Source organism: Astatotilapia calliptera, chromosome 7, assembly GCF_900246225.1.
Source record: "Astatotilapia calliptera chromosome 7, fAstCal1.2, whole genome shotgun sequence".
NCBI classification, from domain to species: Eukaryota; Metazoa; Chordata; class Actinopteri; order Cichliformes; family Cichlidae; genus Astatotilapia; species Astatotilapia calliptera.
In genome coordinates, this window is record NC_039308.1 from 49,986,818 (window position 1) to 50,005,628 (window position 18,811).

Genomic DNA, 18,811 nt, shown 5'->3' on the forward strand with positions numbered 1-18,811 from the left:
GTCTACGTTACAAAGCCTTCAAAAACTAAAACTATTCTAACACCTCGACCTTTTCTGCGTTTTACAGGAAAGACTGCTCTAATCTCACCACTGCTCCATGCATCACTCTTTCTCACACCTTTCTTCTCCCTCTAGCTATAAGTCTCTACGCGCCGCCTCTCTCTCACGCTCAAATGAAAACAATGGCTGGCTAATTGTGCTTGGTTGACATAATGAACTAGTATACACAGCTGGAGGGGCCGAGCACTGACCGCAGATCCCACCTGTGCTGACTCGGGCTGGGGCCAGTACAGATCTCTAGCACCAGCACGTCTCCTGCCTCCCTCTGAGGAATTTGCTGCGTCATCAGCGAGCTAAAACAAACCACCTTACTTAGCTCCTTTGAAGAGCTTGGGGTAAAATATTAACCAGCCCAGCAATGGAAAGCACCTAATCTTCTTTAGTGAAAAAAACCCCAAAATATAAATAAATAAAAGAAAGAAAGAAACACCTCTTACTTTTTTCAGGTAGGCCCAAAAAATGTGAAAGAACTAGGGCTATAGCCAGACACATTCCAGGACTGTGAGATGTTGTCTGTGCTATCTCCCTTCACTAGATGTCCCACTAGGTGAGCCCCTCCAGACCTCTTGTCCTGCCAACAAAAGTATGTTCAACCAGGCCTTAACTGCCGACAAACCAAACTACAAACTTTAACACTGACAAAGACCACGGAGGAAGGATTTTTGTTTTCTTGGCCTGTAGATGCTGGTGTATCTGTGTGTAATTTCACCTGTGTAGAAGGAATGGGCTTTGATGGGGGGAAGGGAGTAAGTAGTTAGTCAGCTGTGCTATGAAGGCCCTGGGTCTCTCTACATTCACAAACAACATGATACAAAAAAGCACAACTGGTGACAGGTTGGCCTGGCTTTTCCCTCCACATTAAGGAAATGACATACATAATTTGTATTATGAATCAAAAAAAGGCACTTCCTACATATTTCCTAGTATCATAAACATATATAGGACATATGCTTTTATGAAGGTATACTTGCCTGCGTGTTGTACATACACAGACACAGTTATATATTGGGGTATATAGATGTTTCTCGTCACCGAGTAACATAATTATATATGTCAGTTCCACAAACACAGTTGGAGACAAGGAGCTTTGGACTCTTCCAGTAATAGCCAGCGCCCACCAGTTTTGCACTTAAAACTAAAGCTACAAAATATTAATAAATAATCAGCAATGCTATTTTTTTTTTTTGGAACAAGACCCTGGTTTGTTTCATTTCTTTCTTTCTTTTTTTTTTAAAGGAAGTAAAGATCACAAAAGCATATGCTCCGTTTTGAGTTCTAAGGTGCTGTTGTAAACTCATACATGGAAATGGGTGATGTCTAAGCAGAGCCAACCAGTTTCTGATCGCTGCATTTGTGATTCTAACTTGCCTTCTTGCTGAATATGTAAACATGTTGAACACAGCAAAGTCTATGGGCGGGCCAAGAGAGCTGACTGGGTGGCATTCTCTCATGCCAGCTCTGTCTCTCTCCTGCACAGAAAACCTTAACTAAATGTTTTCTAGCCAGAGAAGTGTGCCTGCGTGTGTGTGAGTGCGTGTGTGCGAGTGTAGCGACGCATCTTTTCCATCGAGATTTCAACCCCATTTGAAAAAGCCACAAGCTACGAAAGGCCGATCCCAGTAACGCACTGGTCGTTAGTGTCACGCATACACATCTGTACACATACGCACACACAAACACACACTCGTGTTAAAATCCCTCTTCTTCTCTGTCTTCCACCCATCTATTAGTTGAGGTTGCTGCTGATGTCCAGGGCTTGCTGGTACACCTGAGTCATGTCCTCCAGGTCCCCCAACAAGGAGAAGCTGCCATTGTCCCCTGGGGAGCCTTTTGTTTTGGGGCCGCGGCTGAATTTGTGTCCCTGGATTGGCGGGGCTGCCTGGAAGCCTTTAAAGTTGGCGAGCTGCAGCAGGTTTTCAGCCGAGACACAAGCCCTGATGTTTGGGCGGAGGTGGGGTGTGGAAGGATGCCACTCGGCCCCGCTGAGGGAGCTGGGTGACAGGGACAGGACGGAGCTGTCCTCCCCCACTATGCTGGAGGGACGACTCTGACTGCGGGACAAACCAGAGTCGGTCGATGGAGGAGGCTCACCGAGGACTCCGGCCACCGTCGCTGATGAGGGAGGCCCGCTGTAGGTGGAGTACTTGCCATTTCGCTTCAAGATACCCTTTCTCCCCATGGCTCTCTTGGGTGGGGAGGTGGCTAGCAGAGACATGCTGGCGCCCCCTAAAAGCTCGGAGGACTCACTGCGCTCTGGGGAAGAGTAGTACCCTGATTCCCGTTGTTGGTTGTTCTTCAAGATGCCTTTTTTGGGCAGAGACGGCACGATCTTGGCTGGGGAGACTCCTCCCAGCGTCGGCTCCTCTTCCTCTCGGTCTGGGCTGGACGCCTCCTCTCCACCTTCAGCTTGCTGAGGCAGCGCTACCTGACCCAGCTCCACCTCTTCAGGACTTACAGATTGGTGCTCTTCGGTAACCCTGGTCTTCAGGATGCCTTTGGGTCTCTTTAGACCTGGCTTGTCCTCGCCTCCACTGTGCGTCTGTCCTGCCTCAACATTCTCCTTCTTGGACTTCTTGGGCCTCTGGCGCAGCAGCTGGGGCATGGCCGCAGCTTTGGCTCCAGAACCACGTGGCTCAGTGCGGTTCTGCCAGTCGATGAAACGGGCCAGCATGGGCGAGCCTCCGTGGTCGCGTTGGGTCTCGCAGTCACACACGCTGTTCTTCCAGCCCCAGTTCACCCACCAGTGATTGGCAATGTCCTCCACTGTAGCTCGACGCTCAGGATTCACCATCAGCATCCAGCGGATCAGTCCACGGGCATCTGGGAGTAAACAGAGATCTGTTGAGTGCTTCACGCTGCACATTATTTGACATACAAATACTAAAATCATATGCTATTGCTTTTTCATTTCAAAGACTGTTACACCTATACCAAAAACATGAATCACTGAGTATTTTTCAAGAGTATTTTTTTTCCACAAAAAGTTGCTCTTTTTAGCACAAAAAGTTATATTTTGTTTCCATTGTAGTTTATTCAAAAATCATGTTACCAGCAAATGAATAAGAAGTATAATGTCTTGTTGCTCAGCTAAGATGTGCTTCTTTATGCTGTCTGTATAAAAGCGTCACTGTTTATCATGTGTAATGCAATTTGCATCCACTACATGTGAACATCCAGAGCGCTCTGATCCATGCTTCCCCAAACAGCGTATGAACAAACATCTTAAAGGCTTTCATATTCTTCTGGAATTTATGAGAAAAAGAGTCCTCGTGGTTTCTATCTGCAGCACAGCTGAATTAGATTTGCCAATTACAGTTTATGCTATTGTTTTACACAGCGCACTGAAATCAGGTGTGTTTCCTAACATGACCCAAACCAAAAGGAATGCAAGCTGAGCCAAAAGTTCCAGCAGTACCTGAGGACTGAGTGGGCTCTTTGTACTCGCCGTTGCTAATCTGGCGAATGAGGTTCTTGTGGTCTCCCCCATCAAACGGCATAGTTCCATAGACCAGGGTATACAGCAGCACCCCAAGGGCCCAGCTGTCCACCTGGAGGAAACAGTGATTAGTGATTCATGGCATTAAAAAAATGGATGCTGTGAAATGAGCTGAGTAGACTGGGCTTTGAGTTACTCTACACACCAATAAGCAATATGATATGATGAGGTGCAGAGTGGTGGGAGCGGAAGAGGGTAATGAGACCAGCAGAGATAGCAACTGTGATATGCTGAGCTCCTGACAGTCGCTAAAGACATGCAGTTGACGTGTGTGTGTGTGTTTGTGTGACTGAGAGAGAGAGAGAAACAAAGAGCATGGCACAGAATAAGTGTACAGACTGTAGTTGGGGGCAGATACAGTGGGCTGTGATTTTAATGAGGGCAGCTAAAGTTTTGAGACGTAATCAATGACCAGCATCGTGAATGTTTCACTCTTTGTGTCATCGTCGGTCCATTCCTGAGTATGCGACAGGCCACTCACTATTGTCATGCTCTATTTTTGTTGTCTTTGCTCGCTGTAATTTGTGGCCTCATCCCAGCTGTGGTTCTATAATTTTGTTTTTAGCACTCTCGAGTAAATTACAGTGAATCGCACTAAATTGAACGGTTTGACTACGAAATCTAAAAATTCAACATCCCCCCCCTCCTCCTTGTTGCTTTGTTTTATCCATCTGATGTAATTGTAGTGACAACGCCCTTCGGAGTGACTCTGCACTTGCAGAATGAGTGGTTTTGGGGAGACATTTTCACTGTTTCTTTCACCAAAAGTATTTGTTTAGACAGCGCTTGCGCTTTGAGGCTGGGGAGCTCATTCCAATCCAGTTAATCTGAAGACAGAGTGAGAAAAACGATCCCCTGGTTCCTCACTTCAAAGACCCCTGAATATTGTAGGAAAGGGAGGACAGGGGAGGGATGCTGACCCAAAAGAGAGAGACCTCCCTTGGACTATGGACTAATCCCATCAAAGGGCCTGAGAAGAAAGTCTACCCACCAGTTTGTATATTGACTACATGATGATTGTAATCACTAGCGGTTCATCCCAAAATGAATTTTCAGGGAGGGCAATAAATGATTAAATTTCTATTTCCGCTGAGACTCACCTCCGGGCCACGGTATGGTCTCCCATTGACGATCTCCGGTGAAGCATATAGGGGGCTACCGCAGAAGGTTTGCAGTAGCTTGTCTTTATGGTAGAGGTTGGACAGCCCAAAATCAGCAATCTGTGAACACAAGGCCAAGTTAGAATTTCAGGTCATATTATTTCTTTTCCCTCACGCAAAGATCATTTGAGACAAGGCTTTGGCTGCCAACACATCCCAGACCATCACAAGAGGCAAGGTTACCTTAATATTACAGTTTTCATCCAGTAGCACATTTTCCAGTTTCAGATCCCTGTGCACTACTCCATTCTGCAGTGAGAAAAAAGAAAAAGATTGATGCATGCATCAGCTCATTTTTCATTAAAGAGGGTTCCAAGCAATAAACAGTCCATTGCATTTGTATGTATGTGTGATTTACTTTGACAAAGATAGCTTGAGGAAATCAAGACAGCCTGTTGGCTTAGTACTCTTTAATTGGTCCTGTCCCCTCGAAGATCTTCAAGCTGACATCTGCTGGGACTTTCTTTTAAATCAGCTCAAATGTGTGACATAAACATGAGCCTGTAATTATCTCCCAGTATGAATTATGTTCTCAGAGCATCATGGGATAAAACAGCGACTATGCTGTTAATGCACGGGTTGGGGAAAAAAAATCCAGGAATTAACATATGGTACGCAGACAGACAGAACCCAGCTCAGATGCAGAGGAGTGACTTCATCCGTCACCCCCCGCCTGTTTGCGCAGCTCAGCATTGCATCTCCTGTCGGTGACTGTCTAACACGGTGCTCATTTTCACATGACTCTGATTGGTGAACACAAGGAAGAAGTGGTTGGTTGCTTGTTGTGCCTGTGACTCACACCACCCCACCCAGCAAGGGGTTGCGCTTGGTGGTAATGACTCATCATTCATGGCTGTCTGGGACCAATCTGTGAACCAATCGTCTATCATCTGATAACTTAGCCTCTGGGGGCAAAGGCTGGCGTTTTGGGGAAGATATACAGGTAATGGACAATTGACATTCAGGCCAGGACGTCCTGTTTAGCGCCGCGGCCATGACTTAGAGTCTGATAATGAAAGCAAATTCTTTTTTTAAAAAAAGAAAAGGGGAGCATTTATAGAGATTAGTCTGGGAGTCCCCTAGCTGAAGACTATGACATCATCCCTATCTACAGCTGGGAAAAGTGTGACAAGAGGGGAGCCAATGGGATCTTTGGGTTTTAAGCAGAGTAAGTGAGGTGTGGATGTGGGTGTGAACCAAACTTAATCTCTGGAGAATGACTCTGGGGGTAGCTCAGGACATCAGTCCGTGTGTGTGCGGCAAGATTTGAGCACAGATTTAAAGACAGGGCCTGTTTGTTGCCCTGCTCTGTAATGGGAGGGTAAGCCTGAATTAAACTGGCCTGCATTCTATCTTCACTCAGAAACAGATGACTCTCTACAACCAGTGCGCCAAGAACAGCACACCGTGCAGGGCTGGCAGATTATACTAGCTATGCGTCTGAATGTGTGAGGGGAATGGTGAAGGATAAATTAAGGACTTAAAGTCTTTATGTGTGTAAGAGACACAGAGCACAGCGTGCACAAGCTGAAGGCACGGATGAGTTTTCTCACCTTGTGACAGTGGTGCACGGCGGAGACTATCTGTCTGAAGAAGCGCCGCGTCTCCCGCTCGCTCAGGCGCCGACGCTCGCTAATGTAGTCATACAGCTCGCCCTTGCTGGCATACTCCATCACAATCACGATCTTGTCCTTGTTCTCAAACACTGAGAAATGATAAGAAAATAGCAACACATTATTACCGACTTTCCAAAAACATAGAGGTATGGGAGGACAGCTTCTTAAGTCTGCCCAGGTTCATTTTGCCTTCTTAATAAAAATATTAATGAGCATTATTAAGTAAAAAAGCAGGAAAAAAAAAACGTTTACTCCGCCCTTTGTTTTTTTTGGAGGGAATTGGGAATCCAAATTCCAAAGCAACACATTACATCTCTACATTTCTCCCAGGGTTACATCACCCAGACCCCACCTCATGTGCCTGGCTCCTTCACAACACTACAGCAGGGAGGGGCTGTTAACTCAATCAGGCCTTGCTCAGAGAGCAGAGCAAGTGGAGAGCAGTGAAAACAGACCACAAAAAAAAAAAAGAAAAGGAGAAAGAGTTACCTTCACAGGCTCAAGTGGAGGTTCTGCTACAGCTTGAGCTTTGCATCATGTTGCCACTTTTCACAACACAGTCCGATATTTCTAACAACCAACCTATATTCTTCTATCTTCTGTACCTACTCTTACAAAGCAGGCTTTTTCTCTTTTGGACCTTGAACTTTTATTACGACCGAAGCAAAATGAATAAACCTGGTGACACGTGTGCTGATTTTTAGAGGAATGCTGTTTCATTTTTATCGCCATTGAAATACAGCTCACCAGACATATCATTGTGTGTCAGTTTTTAGCCATCCGCTATATAATTTCAGTTTGGCAACATGCTTCTTGGCATGAAGAGTATGACAGCGGTTAGGGAGAGAGAGGAGAAGAAGAGAGAGGGGAAAAAAGGCTAGAAAAACACAGTCAGCCATGTTGCTACATATTGTCCGTGTTGATTTTCCCACACAGCAGGGTCACTGAGGTGGGGGCCTCCGCTTTCTGTACTCTTGAGTGAGCACCTTCACAGTCTGTCACACTACTTTCCTCAGCACCCCACCCCTCCTCTCCTGGGGTTCTTTTAAAGATATAATCCTCTACAAAAACACACAGTTGCTGAGTGATGGTAATGCTCCCTGATTGTGACTGTCTGGCAGCTCGGGAAATAACAGACGGGATGTAAGCCAAGCACTTGGGAGGGCAAAAGCAGACTCAGCTCTCTGATTGGTGGACAGAGGAGTGACCTGGGGTGACATTCACGGCGAACCTTGATGGGGTTAGGCTGGGGGAGCCAATTCTCAGCTTGCACTCCCATTTACCTTTGAGCACTTGCGGTGAGGTAATTACCTGGCTTACATAACTCGGGTTTGTTACAGCCCACTGGGCACGCCAGCCACCACTAAAGCCTCGCTGTCACTCACTGGGCTTTGTTCACAGGTCATGCCCTCACATCTGACTAATTAGCGCCTATTGTCCTAGTGTCTGCACTGATGATAGACTGTTGTTGAAAACTTGCACAAGGGCCAAAGAGTCACACAGAGGAGTGGAGGGATAATTCTAAAGTAGGCCATAAACAAGCACATTTTAATTAATCTGTAGGGTATTTTTCCCTTTGTTTATCATGTTTACTTAAGATATTTGGAGATATAGGCTGATTTTTGCCTAGATTTAGCTGACAAATTTAACACCATTGCAAATATAGTCAGCGACTTAGCTTAGCTTAGCACAAAATCTGGAAGCAGCACTGAGAAAGTGAACTCCTGCCAAGGTAACAGAATTGGCAAGATCTTAGCTTTAGCTTTGTATTTTCTGTGGGGACACAAGAAGAGTGATCATTTTTTATTTTGTTGTAAGAAGGTAAATTTCTAAAGATTCCCCTCACGCTGAAGGGTTTGGGTTTTTTTCCCCCCTGGCTGAATCAGTTCATGCTGCTTGAGCATTTTGTAGGGTTGACTATTTCTCTTAAAAGGAGGGCACTGCATAGCTTCGCCTGAGGAGCAAAGAGCAAAAAAAAAAAAAAAAAAAACAAACTTTAAATGTCCCCACGCAGCATGCTGATGGATGCAGAATGTGAGGGAGTGGTAAAAATCAATCTTCACGCACACATCTGGTTCAGCTTTGCTTCACACAAGGCAGTTAGCAGGGGCTGTTGAAGAGGGTGTTGCCGGATACACAAATCTTTAGGCCTCCTATACATCTCTAAAGCAAGGCTGGGCGGAGGCCAGGCCACAACAGTAAACGCTGGGTTTGAGGAGAAACACCAAAGAGCGAGAGCAATGAGTCTGGTTAGGTTTGTTGGTAGAATTGACTGCTTTTAAAGGAAGGCAGCACACATAGAAACACCATGCAGGCTCGCCTGAGTTTATAAAGCTGGCTGTTCTTTAATCATTCTCTTGCAAAACACATAAAATTCATCGGTAATTCAGCCCTCTGACCGACTACTGGCACGTTCCCATGACAAATAGTTATGTTTGTTACATATACACATTGCTGATAATGACCTAAGGACTTTGAAACTGAACAAAGGACAGTGGCTAAGCCAGTTAGGGAAGTACCACACAGCCTGCAGCCGCTATGCCAGGGCAGCTAACCTGAAAATGGCATTGAAACTGTTGCTATGTTGACACAATAGTCACGAGTCACAAATCACATGACAAAAAAACAAACAAACAAAAAAACACACTGCAGTGCGTTGTGAATGTAGGAGACGGAAAACAGACCCATACTACATATTATCAGATGATTAATTGCAAGCACTATGTTGAAAAAAATCAATGGGAACTGTTCAACCTTTAGAGTCGCCATCAATTCTAATCTAATGTTTTCTTCCGGTGATGTAAAGGTCATTCATGAGGACTCATCAAAAAAAGGAGGCCCAAAACAATAATATGTTGTCAATGTCTGACTTGAAGTCTTTGATATTTAGTGAACTGCTTCCTGGGGTAGACATATGTTGATATTGCTCCAAGGGAAGGCTTATGGTCTTTCCTCCTGCTGCATAGCACTGGATTGGAGTCAGACGGGGAGCAAGCCCGGGTGACTGAGGCCAATCCAGAGTCTCCTGAGCTACACACACAAAGGTTCATACACTGAGATAAATATACTGGGATTTATACAGACACATATGTGCAGACACACACACATGCACGAGTATAGTCTGGTTCCCAGCTGCTGTTGTCTCTAAGTATCAGCAGATGTCTGGCCCTGAGATCAAGACCAGAGAAGACAAGGGGATGTGACCTCTTAGATGTGGGAGAGGCAATCCCTTAGAATATCACCCCTCTTATAAACACAAACTTTCACAAATGTGAATGCAATACACACACACACACACACACACACACACACGCACACACACACAAAGAGAAGAATCCAGATGCAAATTGTCAAAGTCATCCAGACTTTTACTAGACCAGGCAGCCAGACGGGAAGAAGATTAATAACATCCCAGAGCTGTAGTCCAGGACTTATTATGACATCTGCATGTCATAACATGACAGTCCTACAGCTCGGCCACGAGTGCTAAATGAGCTGATGGAGGGAAGAATTCTGGACATGTGTGATTTTGTTTGCATGTTCAAATTAAATAAGTGTCCATGATTTGTCACAGGTAGACATTCAAAGACCCTCACCTTCATATATAGAGATGATGTGGGGGTGGCGGAGGGACGACATGATCTCAATCTCTCGGCGAATGTGTACCATGTCCTGCTCATCCTTAATCTTCTCCTTCCGAATGGACTTGATAGCCACCTGGAAAGAGAGGACAAACACTTTTCACTCATGTGACTTCAGCAGCAAAGGAAAAAAAGCAAAAAACAAACAAGCAAACAAAAATCCCCCGCCTAGATATACAGTATCTTGAATGTGTCACATTTAACAGTTTAAAGTAAAAGCAGATTTGTCTTTTTTTCCAAGAAAATTGATTTGAAAAATAGGCTGATTTAATCTGGGAAGAGACGTGACTGCAGAAAGTCACTGAAATGAGATTAAGCTGCAACAGATTTATCTGTCACATGCGATTTGTTATCAGTGAACTTTAAATTGTACACTTCATCCACAGTACACGTCATGAGATGTCAGTCTGCACACAATGCTTGATTTCATTATCAAAGAAAAACAAACCTCCCCTGTCCACCTACAGAGACTTTTAATAACCTTTGACCTTACGAAGCCTTGCTGAGGTCAAACTATTGCAAACTGAAACACAAGTACCAACATTGTGGCCTGTTTTGATATTCAATCATCATGATTACAGAAGCATCAGAGGACAGATTCACACAGTGCAACATGGCAGTTTCCATAGTAAAGACTTCTCTGGGAGCAGCTGTTGTTAACTAATCGCCTGTGTCCAAAATCACTCCCCTGACTCAGTCATTCCCTCATCAGTATATAATGGTCACTCAATAGTTCACTCAATACGGCGCGCTATCTTGGAAACAGGGAGCGTTTTCGGAGCCAGTCTGGGACTCTGCAGCCATACTAGCACATAGTAGCGCTTTGTGTGAAATGCTAAAGTCTTCATGCTAATAAAACTATGCTGATATAATTATAAGGTTTAATTTAAGCAGTCATGGTCACTATTCTGCTTTGCTGTGTTAGCAAGCTAACATCTGTGCATTAGCACAACACACAGTGCAGCTTAGGCTGATGGAAATGCCATTAGGTTTGCAGGAATTTGGCAATAAGGTAATGGTTAGGCAAATAGCCTCTAAAGTACTGCCGTTCATCCAAATTGGTGCATGGATGTCTGCACTAACTGCCACTCCAACAACTGTGGAGAAATTTCTTTCGAAATCCCAACCACGTACAGCAGGCGCGGGGTAGAAAAGCCTATAAAGTCTGCACCATGTATCCCTAAAAAGCAGTGAGAAAGGTGTTAAGTGTTCACCGATTTTAAGAAGAGGAAAGAGAGAGCTGAAGGTTAGAGTGATCCTCCATCAATCGGTCAGTATTAACTTACAAAGCAAATTTCCTCCCTTGTCAAAAGTCCCCGAGAAGACCCTAACCACTACCCCCGCCTTGTATGTTTAGTTATTCTGATTAAACACAGCTAATGGCCCGTATTCGAAAAAGCCTGAAAAGATGGCCTGCTGAGAGTTTTATGGAGGTATCAGGAGAACGGGCAGGGGATGAGGAAGTGATTCACTCCTTGCCGTGCCAAATGGGCCTGTTAAAAGGAGCTTAACAGTCAACAATGACACTTGATTTGATGATTCTTCAGTGTCATGGCAAAGCCAATTCAGTTAAGAGTCAGCCGCAACAGGATGCATTCAAACCACTAACCTATGTACTCCATAAATGAGAGGTTAGCATCCTTCTTCAAATAAACCAGTGGAGAGCCCACGGTCTAGCACATCATTCTTGTAGCCTAAACAATCTGGATTGAGCCCCGAGTTGTTCTTTGATCAGGTCTGTAAAGCATCTTTTCACTCTGAATTATGTTAGTTTAAACTTTTGTCCTCCTGACTAAACTGCAGTATTCTGTGGAGCCCAGCTTTATTCCATTCAGCGAAAAACCACAGGCAGTAGCGAGTGCCAAGCTAATTACCGTGTACATCAATAAAAATAACCCCAAACCGGAATAGCTGCCTTCCAGAGCATGCCTTGATTACATAGAATTTAAAGAAATGATACCATAATAAACAAGCCAGGGTCCAGGGGGTTCACATGCTGTGTTCATAATTGGGAAAAGTTGTTTGTGTCTTAACACTGATGTTTTCCTTTACCTCATCAAAATCATCAGGATTTTATCACTGATCCCCAAAACGTGACTGACACTTGACTTTGCAAAGCTGAATGCAGCTTGCCTTTTTCAGTTGTTGTGGGATGGATGGATGCATGCATGCAAAAAATACCTGATTTTTTTTAAATTAGGGAATGAACTAAGAAATTGCCTACAAAAGTTACACACAAAGACAAGTAAAATGTGTAGAGAAGTTAATTCTACACTGCATGATAAATCAGTGAATGAGACAGTTCCCCAATATTGGGCTAGAAAGCCAGATATCTTTTGTGTATCTCCTCATGTTGCTTTGCCCTGACCTTGATGCGGATCATTACACAGGACCGCAGATCAGCTACTTGCCAGCTGGCGGAGCTGGCTGACGCAGCTACGCTTGTTCTTAAGTGGACCCCCCTATTACTGTCACTCACAGTAAACGGGCGCTGCACTGCTGCCCACGTCGGTCCCTGCCAGGTATGGGGCGGCCTCGTCTGCCCCTCCCGTCGTCCAGACTTTGTTCTCAAAAGAGCTCGTTTGAAGTGAAAGTCCATGTTTCGCTTCAGCGGAGCCTGACATCGTTCTGGGCTTTCTCAGGCCATTAAAATAGATGAAGTATTCATCACAAACTCACTCGTCCCTGCATTGTCTAAAGATCATGATCATCTGTCGTATTGACTGTGTGTCTGAGTCAGACTTAGGAGGAGGCAGAGAGAGGGAGAGTGAGTGGGAGAAAGAGGCCCGTCACTTTTCCAGAGAAGTGTATTCTCAAACATAATGCCTCATCAGCTGTACAACATAGAAAATAACAGAGGAATGCCAATGTTTTTCCCTCTTGCGTACCTCCCTATTGAGTCCATTGTTGGGGAATGATGTAATCTGGTGCTTTAAGCACATATTAATATGACTCTTTACCCCTTTTAACTGAGCCGGTTTCTCTCTTGTTATGGTGGTGAGCTTCCCTGTATCTCTGTGCTAACTCCCCAGCCCCTGTCTGTGATGGATCCTCCATACAGGATATTAACATTACCTTCTAAATCTAATTTCCTGCTGTGGATGGCCTTTCATGTGTCAGTGTCCATTATAGGCCTGACTGTCACCATAACCTTTTCACTATAGTCCTCTCTAGATGGCATGTAATACTTAATGCAGCTATTTGAAACATAGCCACAGGTCTCCTTTTACCTTTCACACACATGCACAGAAACACGGGTTGTGCACATCCCACAAAGCCACACCAAGTTCTCTGTGATCTGCTGCACTTCACTTAATGTTAGGTGTTTGTGTTTTTTACTGAGCGTGCAAATTGTACAACAAACGGGCTTCCAGGTGAAACCAGCTCTACTTTCACTGACATGCTGAATATGCTTGCATCTAATCTGTCGTTCGTTATTCCCATGTGTGTGCATGCACACACAGAGAGCTTCATCAGTTTATCTCTCCACTTTGTTCTTCTCACTGGGTCTGTGGAACAAGCCAGGAAAAGGTTCAGGGCAGCTGAGATGATTAAATAACGTTCTCACCACACTGGTTTACATGCCAAATGGACACAAGGGACTCCCTCTGGATCAGAGGTCAAGTAAACTCTAGCAGCGTAGTGCCATATGCATAAGCTGCGAGATGGTGAGTACTCTATGTGCACAGACTTGGGTCCCATATTAATAGTTCTCTATTTTAAGTTTTAATGCTAAGCTCAGCTCAGTGCTGTAGATAATAGGAGAACTGGAGCCACTGGGCTATAGTTTTTTGACTTACACATAAGTATGTTGGGTTTATTTATATATTTAGTGACTGGCAAGTAGTGCTTTATGGCTTAGTAACAAAAATATAATAAACTTGCCAACTATTTGACAAACATTGTCAATTATTTAACAAAAGATTTCCAAGATATCCAAAGCCAACAATCATGCAATACACTTTGACCTGTCCAGTTAGTACAATTGCACAGTTTTATGATGCTAGTGAAATTACATTAATTCATATTACACTTGCTACCATGGCAATAATGCCGAAAAACAAACGGAAGAAAGGAGAAGCTGGCAAGTGGGACAGGTCAAACAGGAATGTCGTACCAGGGGGTTTGCTGCCCCCCTTCCCCTATTAAACATGCATTTGCCAGGAGCTATGAATCCGCTGGGGGACATTGTTGGCCTGTACTAAGTTTCAGTGGAAATTTCCTCATGCCCTGCCAGAATGGGCACTGGGGTCATATTTTGCCACATGTGGAAATAGTTGGTAGAGATCTGCCGGTCTGCAAGGACATCACAGCGGATGGTGGGTTTACTGCCACAAATATACAGTTCATCACTTTCAAATAAAAGAAACGCAAAGTGCCAGACTGAGCCATGCAGGGAAAAAAAAACTTGGCACTTTAAAAATAGAAACAAAACGGGAAGGGAAAAACTGTACGGCACTGTGCAGAGTGATGAAACAGTACAAGTAACCTACTACTTTAAAGACTGAGACTATGTCAAATGCTGGTCATTCGCATAAGAGTGAATTTGGGGTTGATCTGAACTTTGCAATGCATGTCTTAAAAACTTTACAAATTATGAATGAGCGTGGACGCAGGACACTTCTGGGGAACTTTTGTGAAGCTTGTGAGGGTCCGACAAGTCCCCATAAGTCTGTCAGTAGCCGGAATTGCACTCCGGCATCCGGTCGTGAGGCCCTGCATGTGTGCAGCGTAACTCCCTGGCCCCACTGGCCTTTTTGGAGCATGGTGGGGGAATTCCCAGCGGGGGTAGGCCGTGCACACGCGTCTGGGAGCAACAAACCACTTAATTTGGGACCAGTGCTGTTTGTAGTGGCTGCTAAAGGGCGTTACAGAAGTATTGTGAATTACAAGCGTCTGGGTTTACTAAAAGCATCGTGACAGATGTTTGCAGCTGCTTGTGTAAATGGCTCACCTCTCTGCCAGAGTGCCGCTCAATGGCCTTCTTGACTTTGCCATAGGTGCCTCTTCCCAGCGTCTCCAGCAGCTCGTAGCGATGCTTCAGGTTGTGCTTGTGATGGTGTTTCTTCACGCCCGAGTTTCTCCGTCCATCACCACTCGTCGGGGTCTCCTCAGGTGAGCTGCCGGCAGGTGGAGTTGAAGGTGGTGGTGCAGCGGAGGGCTCACCCGCCGAGCTTTGGCCCTTCTGGGCCTCGGGACGGGTGCCCCCCCGGTGCGACGATAAATAAGCGGTTTCCATCTCACTATAAGGAAGGGTTTAAAACAGCCTTCCCACTGTTAAATATATCACTACCTACCTAAAAAATAAATCGATAATATAATACTTATAGGCCTAATAATAGTAATAATAAATAAATAAATTACAAGGAACGACGCCAGTCATGTTATCACACGTGGAAACTGACATTTCCAGATTGTCTCAGTTGATCAATAGGCTTTGATCATAGTGGCCAGAGATCTCTCCTTCTACCTATTCATATTAATAATTGCTATATACTAAAGGATTACTACATGAGCGCGGAAGTCTAAAAGGATCGGACCTTAATAACCTGGTACATACTCTATCATTGGTTAAAAATACATTCTAGTGCCAATATAGTTAAAAAATATAGTGTATTATTCAGATTTCGACAGCAGGCTGCATGCCGGAAGCTCAGCACACTTTCGATTCAGAGATGCTATACTGGCTATAAATATGTGCAAGCTCTCTATCCCATTAAAATAAAATAAAATAAAATAAAATAAGACAGCCTAAATAAATTGCTACGATCCCCTTACTCCTCAATTTACTCGCATGATCTGGCTGTGGTTAGCTCTGGCTCGTTCACATCATCTGTCGTCCCAAACACTGCCAACATCACGAGAAAGGCGAGAAAGCTGCGACGAAACCGGCGTTTTGGATGAAGATGACCCTCATTTTGTCCACGGCCCAGGTAAAGCTCCTCATTCATCAGGACTCTGTCTATTGTGCGACTGCATGCTCCGAGCCGGGGTCGACGGTGGTGAAAGTGCGCTGGGATCGGACTCTATCTCAAGCTGAGACGTTTTGGATATTGCCATGGTCGTTTCACTGCTCCCCCTCTTTTTCTTCGTGGCCTTCTTGTTTCTCCTTCCCTTTCTTTCTCTATCTCCAGCGTGAGGGGCTGTGAAGAAGGAATGCGAGAGGATCCGAGACCGGAGGCGGAGTTTAGGCAGATCTCCTCCTTCCCTGTCCTTTCGCTTCCCTTCTGTCTTTGTGCTCCCCTCATCATTCCCTCTCACATCTTTTATGATATGCCGAGTCTCACGGGCGTAGCCAGCGATCATGTGCACGGGAGGTGACACCTCCCTCCCCCCACCCTCAATGCCCTTTGTGTCTTATTGCCACTGTCACCCCTTCTACCAGACAGATCTGCAGTTCACCTCCACATATTTTATGTAGTACCACTAATAGCACTTATATATATATATATATATATATATATATATATATATATATATATATATATATAGATAGATAGATAGATAGATAGATAGATAGATAGATAGATAGATAGATAGATAGATAGAAGCTGTGGCCTTTGGCCAGTGTGCTTTAGCTAGCATTTAGACTAAAAACACAAAGCCAGAAGGCAACAAATGTATATGTACGACAAAAAAACAAAAACAAATGATGTGCTTTAATGGGAGTTATTTACAGAATTATTTCTTGGCTAACAGGTTGTCATACACTGTGATGAGCGAAAGAAAGAAAGAAAGAAAGAAAGAAAGAAAGAAAGAAAGAAAGAAAGAAAGAAAGAAAGAAAGAAAGAAAGAAAGAAAGAAAGAAAGAAAGAAAGAAAGAAAGAAAGAAAGAAAGAAAGAAAGAAAGAAAGAAAGACAATGGTGCATTCCTTAGTTTTATAAATTGAATGCATATGCTGCCTGGAGGGAGCCTAGTCTGCTGAAAAAAATCAAGTTTAAACATAAACAATCTGTCAGATTTGTTAAGTATTACATTATTGTCAATTTAGATAGGTGTGGTTTTGCTCAGTTTTGGTCACAAAAAAAGGAGGAAGTTACATTTGTCAGGGCTCGTGTGCGGAGGCGAGGAAGGGATGACCCACATGCAGGACTCGTGGTGCAGAACGAGGTTTATTGAATATGTAGACAACAGATGATAGGATGGATGGCTGGCTGGCTGGCTGGACTTAGCGGACTGGTAGACTGGCTGGCTAACTGACTGACTGGACGGAACACACGACAGAAACAACATCATCAATGACCCGACACTGAATGGGTAGAACAGAGGGCTTAAATACACAGACTGGTGATAATGATGATAATGAGGGACCGGTGAGTACACAGCTGAACATAATGAACTAATGATAATGGGAAGAGGATTGAACATAATACACACAGACCAAGGCTAACACAATAAAACAGGAAGTGGAACAGGCAGTAGATAAACAGTGAGTGTGAACTGAAAACACTGGGTCACCGACCCAGGAACCCTGACAACATTTTAAAGTGTGCATTGTTTCTGGAGTCGTAATAATCGTCACAACAACATATAATGCATGGGACATGGTGTTTTACACATTTACCCACTTTTCCACGGGAATTGTGTGATTATTCTTAAATGTTTTAAAAAGCCATTTCAGTCTGTTTTAAATATATGCAAAAAGTTGAGTGAATTTTACTGTTGGTAACACTAAACAAAGACTGATGGACAGGTAGGGACTAAAACTGCAATTAATGGTGTTTAATAATCTTTATGAACAACTTCACTTGCTAGAATGAAGAAAACAATCTCATACAAATATTATTATTAATCATTGTTGATGTGTGTTTTTGGAGTCACGAACACAATGTATTTCCATCCAACAACCACACCAGGCTTGACTATGCTGGTATTTGCTAAGATGCACATGTATTTTAGCTTCTCATGACAGAAAGAAAAGGAAAAAGTTGTTTGGGCTCATGTAATCTGTTTTTTTCCTTTGGTTCTCACGTAGTTGGCATAATTTCGCATGGCATTTTGTTGTCACTAAACAAAGTTTAGTAGTGTCCACTTATAACAACACATACTCTGAGATTATCTGATGTGATACTTCCCTTGGCCTCATTTGCACTCTGTTGTGCAGCCTGTGGGACGTCTTGTGTACAAAAAACACCACCGCTGCCCTCTTGTGGTAAAAGCTGGGACCAAGAATTTCAAATTCAAATTAAATCAAATTCAAATTTTATTTGTCACGTACACAGTCATACACAGTACGATATGCAGTGAAATGCTTAGACAACTGCTCGTGACCTAAAGAAAAAAAGAAAAGGCTATGAATAAGATAGGAAATAAATATGAAAATTAAAAAGGGTAAATTTAACTAGGAAGGAATAAAATAAAATATAAAAATTAAAGTTAAAAATGAAATAACTGTACAACACAAATTAGAATGAAAGGTAAATTTAACTGGGAAAGAATAAGATAAAATATATAAATTAAAGTTAAAAAAATAAAATAACTACAACAAAATACACAATACACAGTATAGAACTATATAAGAATATATGAAGAAATATAAATATATATATACACAATAACAGCAGCTGTACAAGTATTAACTGGAAATGAAGAATATAATGTCCAGTGTTGTGCAATCCACATTATGTCTTGTGCAGTGCAAATATGCTTAAAGTGATTTAAGTGATGAAGTGAAAACAATGTCCAGAATGTCCCCTGTGTGTGTAAGAACTGTATGTGTGGGTCAGTACTGTGTGGTGGTGTGATTGAGAGACCGTATCGCCTGCGGGAAGAAGCTCCTCCTCAGTCTCTCTGTGTTGGTCTTCAGGGAGCGGAATCGCTTTCCAGACCTCAACAGA

The 18,811-nt window shown here is 43.6% G+C and overlaps 1 protein-coding gene across 1 annotated transcript; it reads right to left on the reverse strand.

Annotated features, from left to right (window-relative positions):
• Positions 1-1,248: 1,248 nt before the first annotated feature.
• On the reverse strand, positions 1,249-16,276 carry nuak1b (NUAK family, SNF1-like kinase, 1b). Its single transcript, XM_026175364.1, has 7 exons — positions 14,928-16,276; positions 9,929-10,049; positions 6,270-6,421; positions 4,900-4,965; positions 4,657-4,776; positions 3,476-3,608; positions 1,249-2,880 (listed from the first exon to the last, which is right to left on the reverse strand). The coding sequence occupies exons 1-7, from the start codon at positions 15,210-15,212 to the stop codon at positions 1,787-1,789; spliced, it is 1,971 nt and encodes a 656-aa protein (XP_026031149.1). The 5' UTR covers positions 15,213-16,276; the 3' UTR covers positions 1,249-1,786.
• Positions 16,277-18,811: the final 2,535 nt, after the last annotated feature.

Bases quoted from the DNA above. Each gene is read 5' to 3' on its own strand.
- nuak1b (XM_026175364.1), bottom strand. From the start codon at position 15,212: ATGGAAACCGCTTATTTATCGTCGCACCGGGGGGGCACCCGTCCCGAG. The intron at 10,050-14,927 runs GTGAGCCATTTA...CTCTCTTTCCAG, and splicing joins AGCGGCACTCTGGCAGAGAG to GTGGCTATCAAGTCCATTCG. The intron at 4,966-6,269 runs GTGAGAAAACTC...TTCTCACTGCAG, and splicing joins CCGTGCACCACTGTCACAAG to AATGGAGTAGTGCACAGGGA.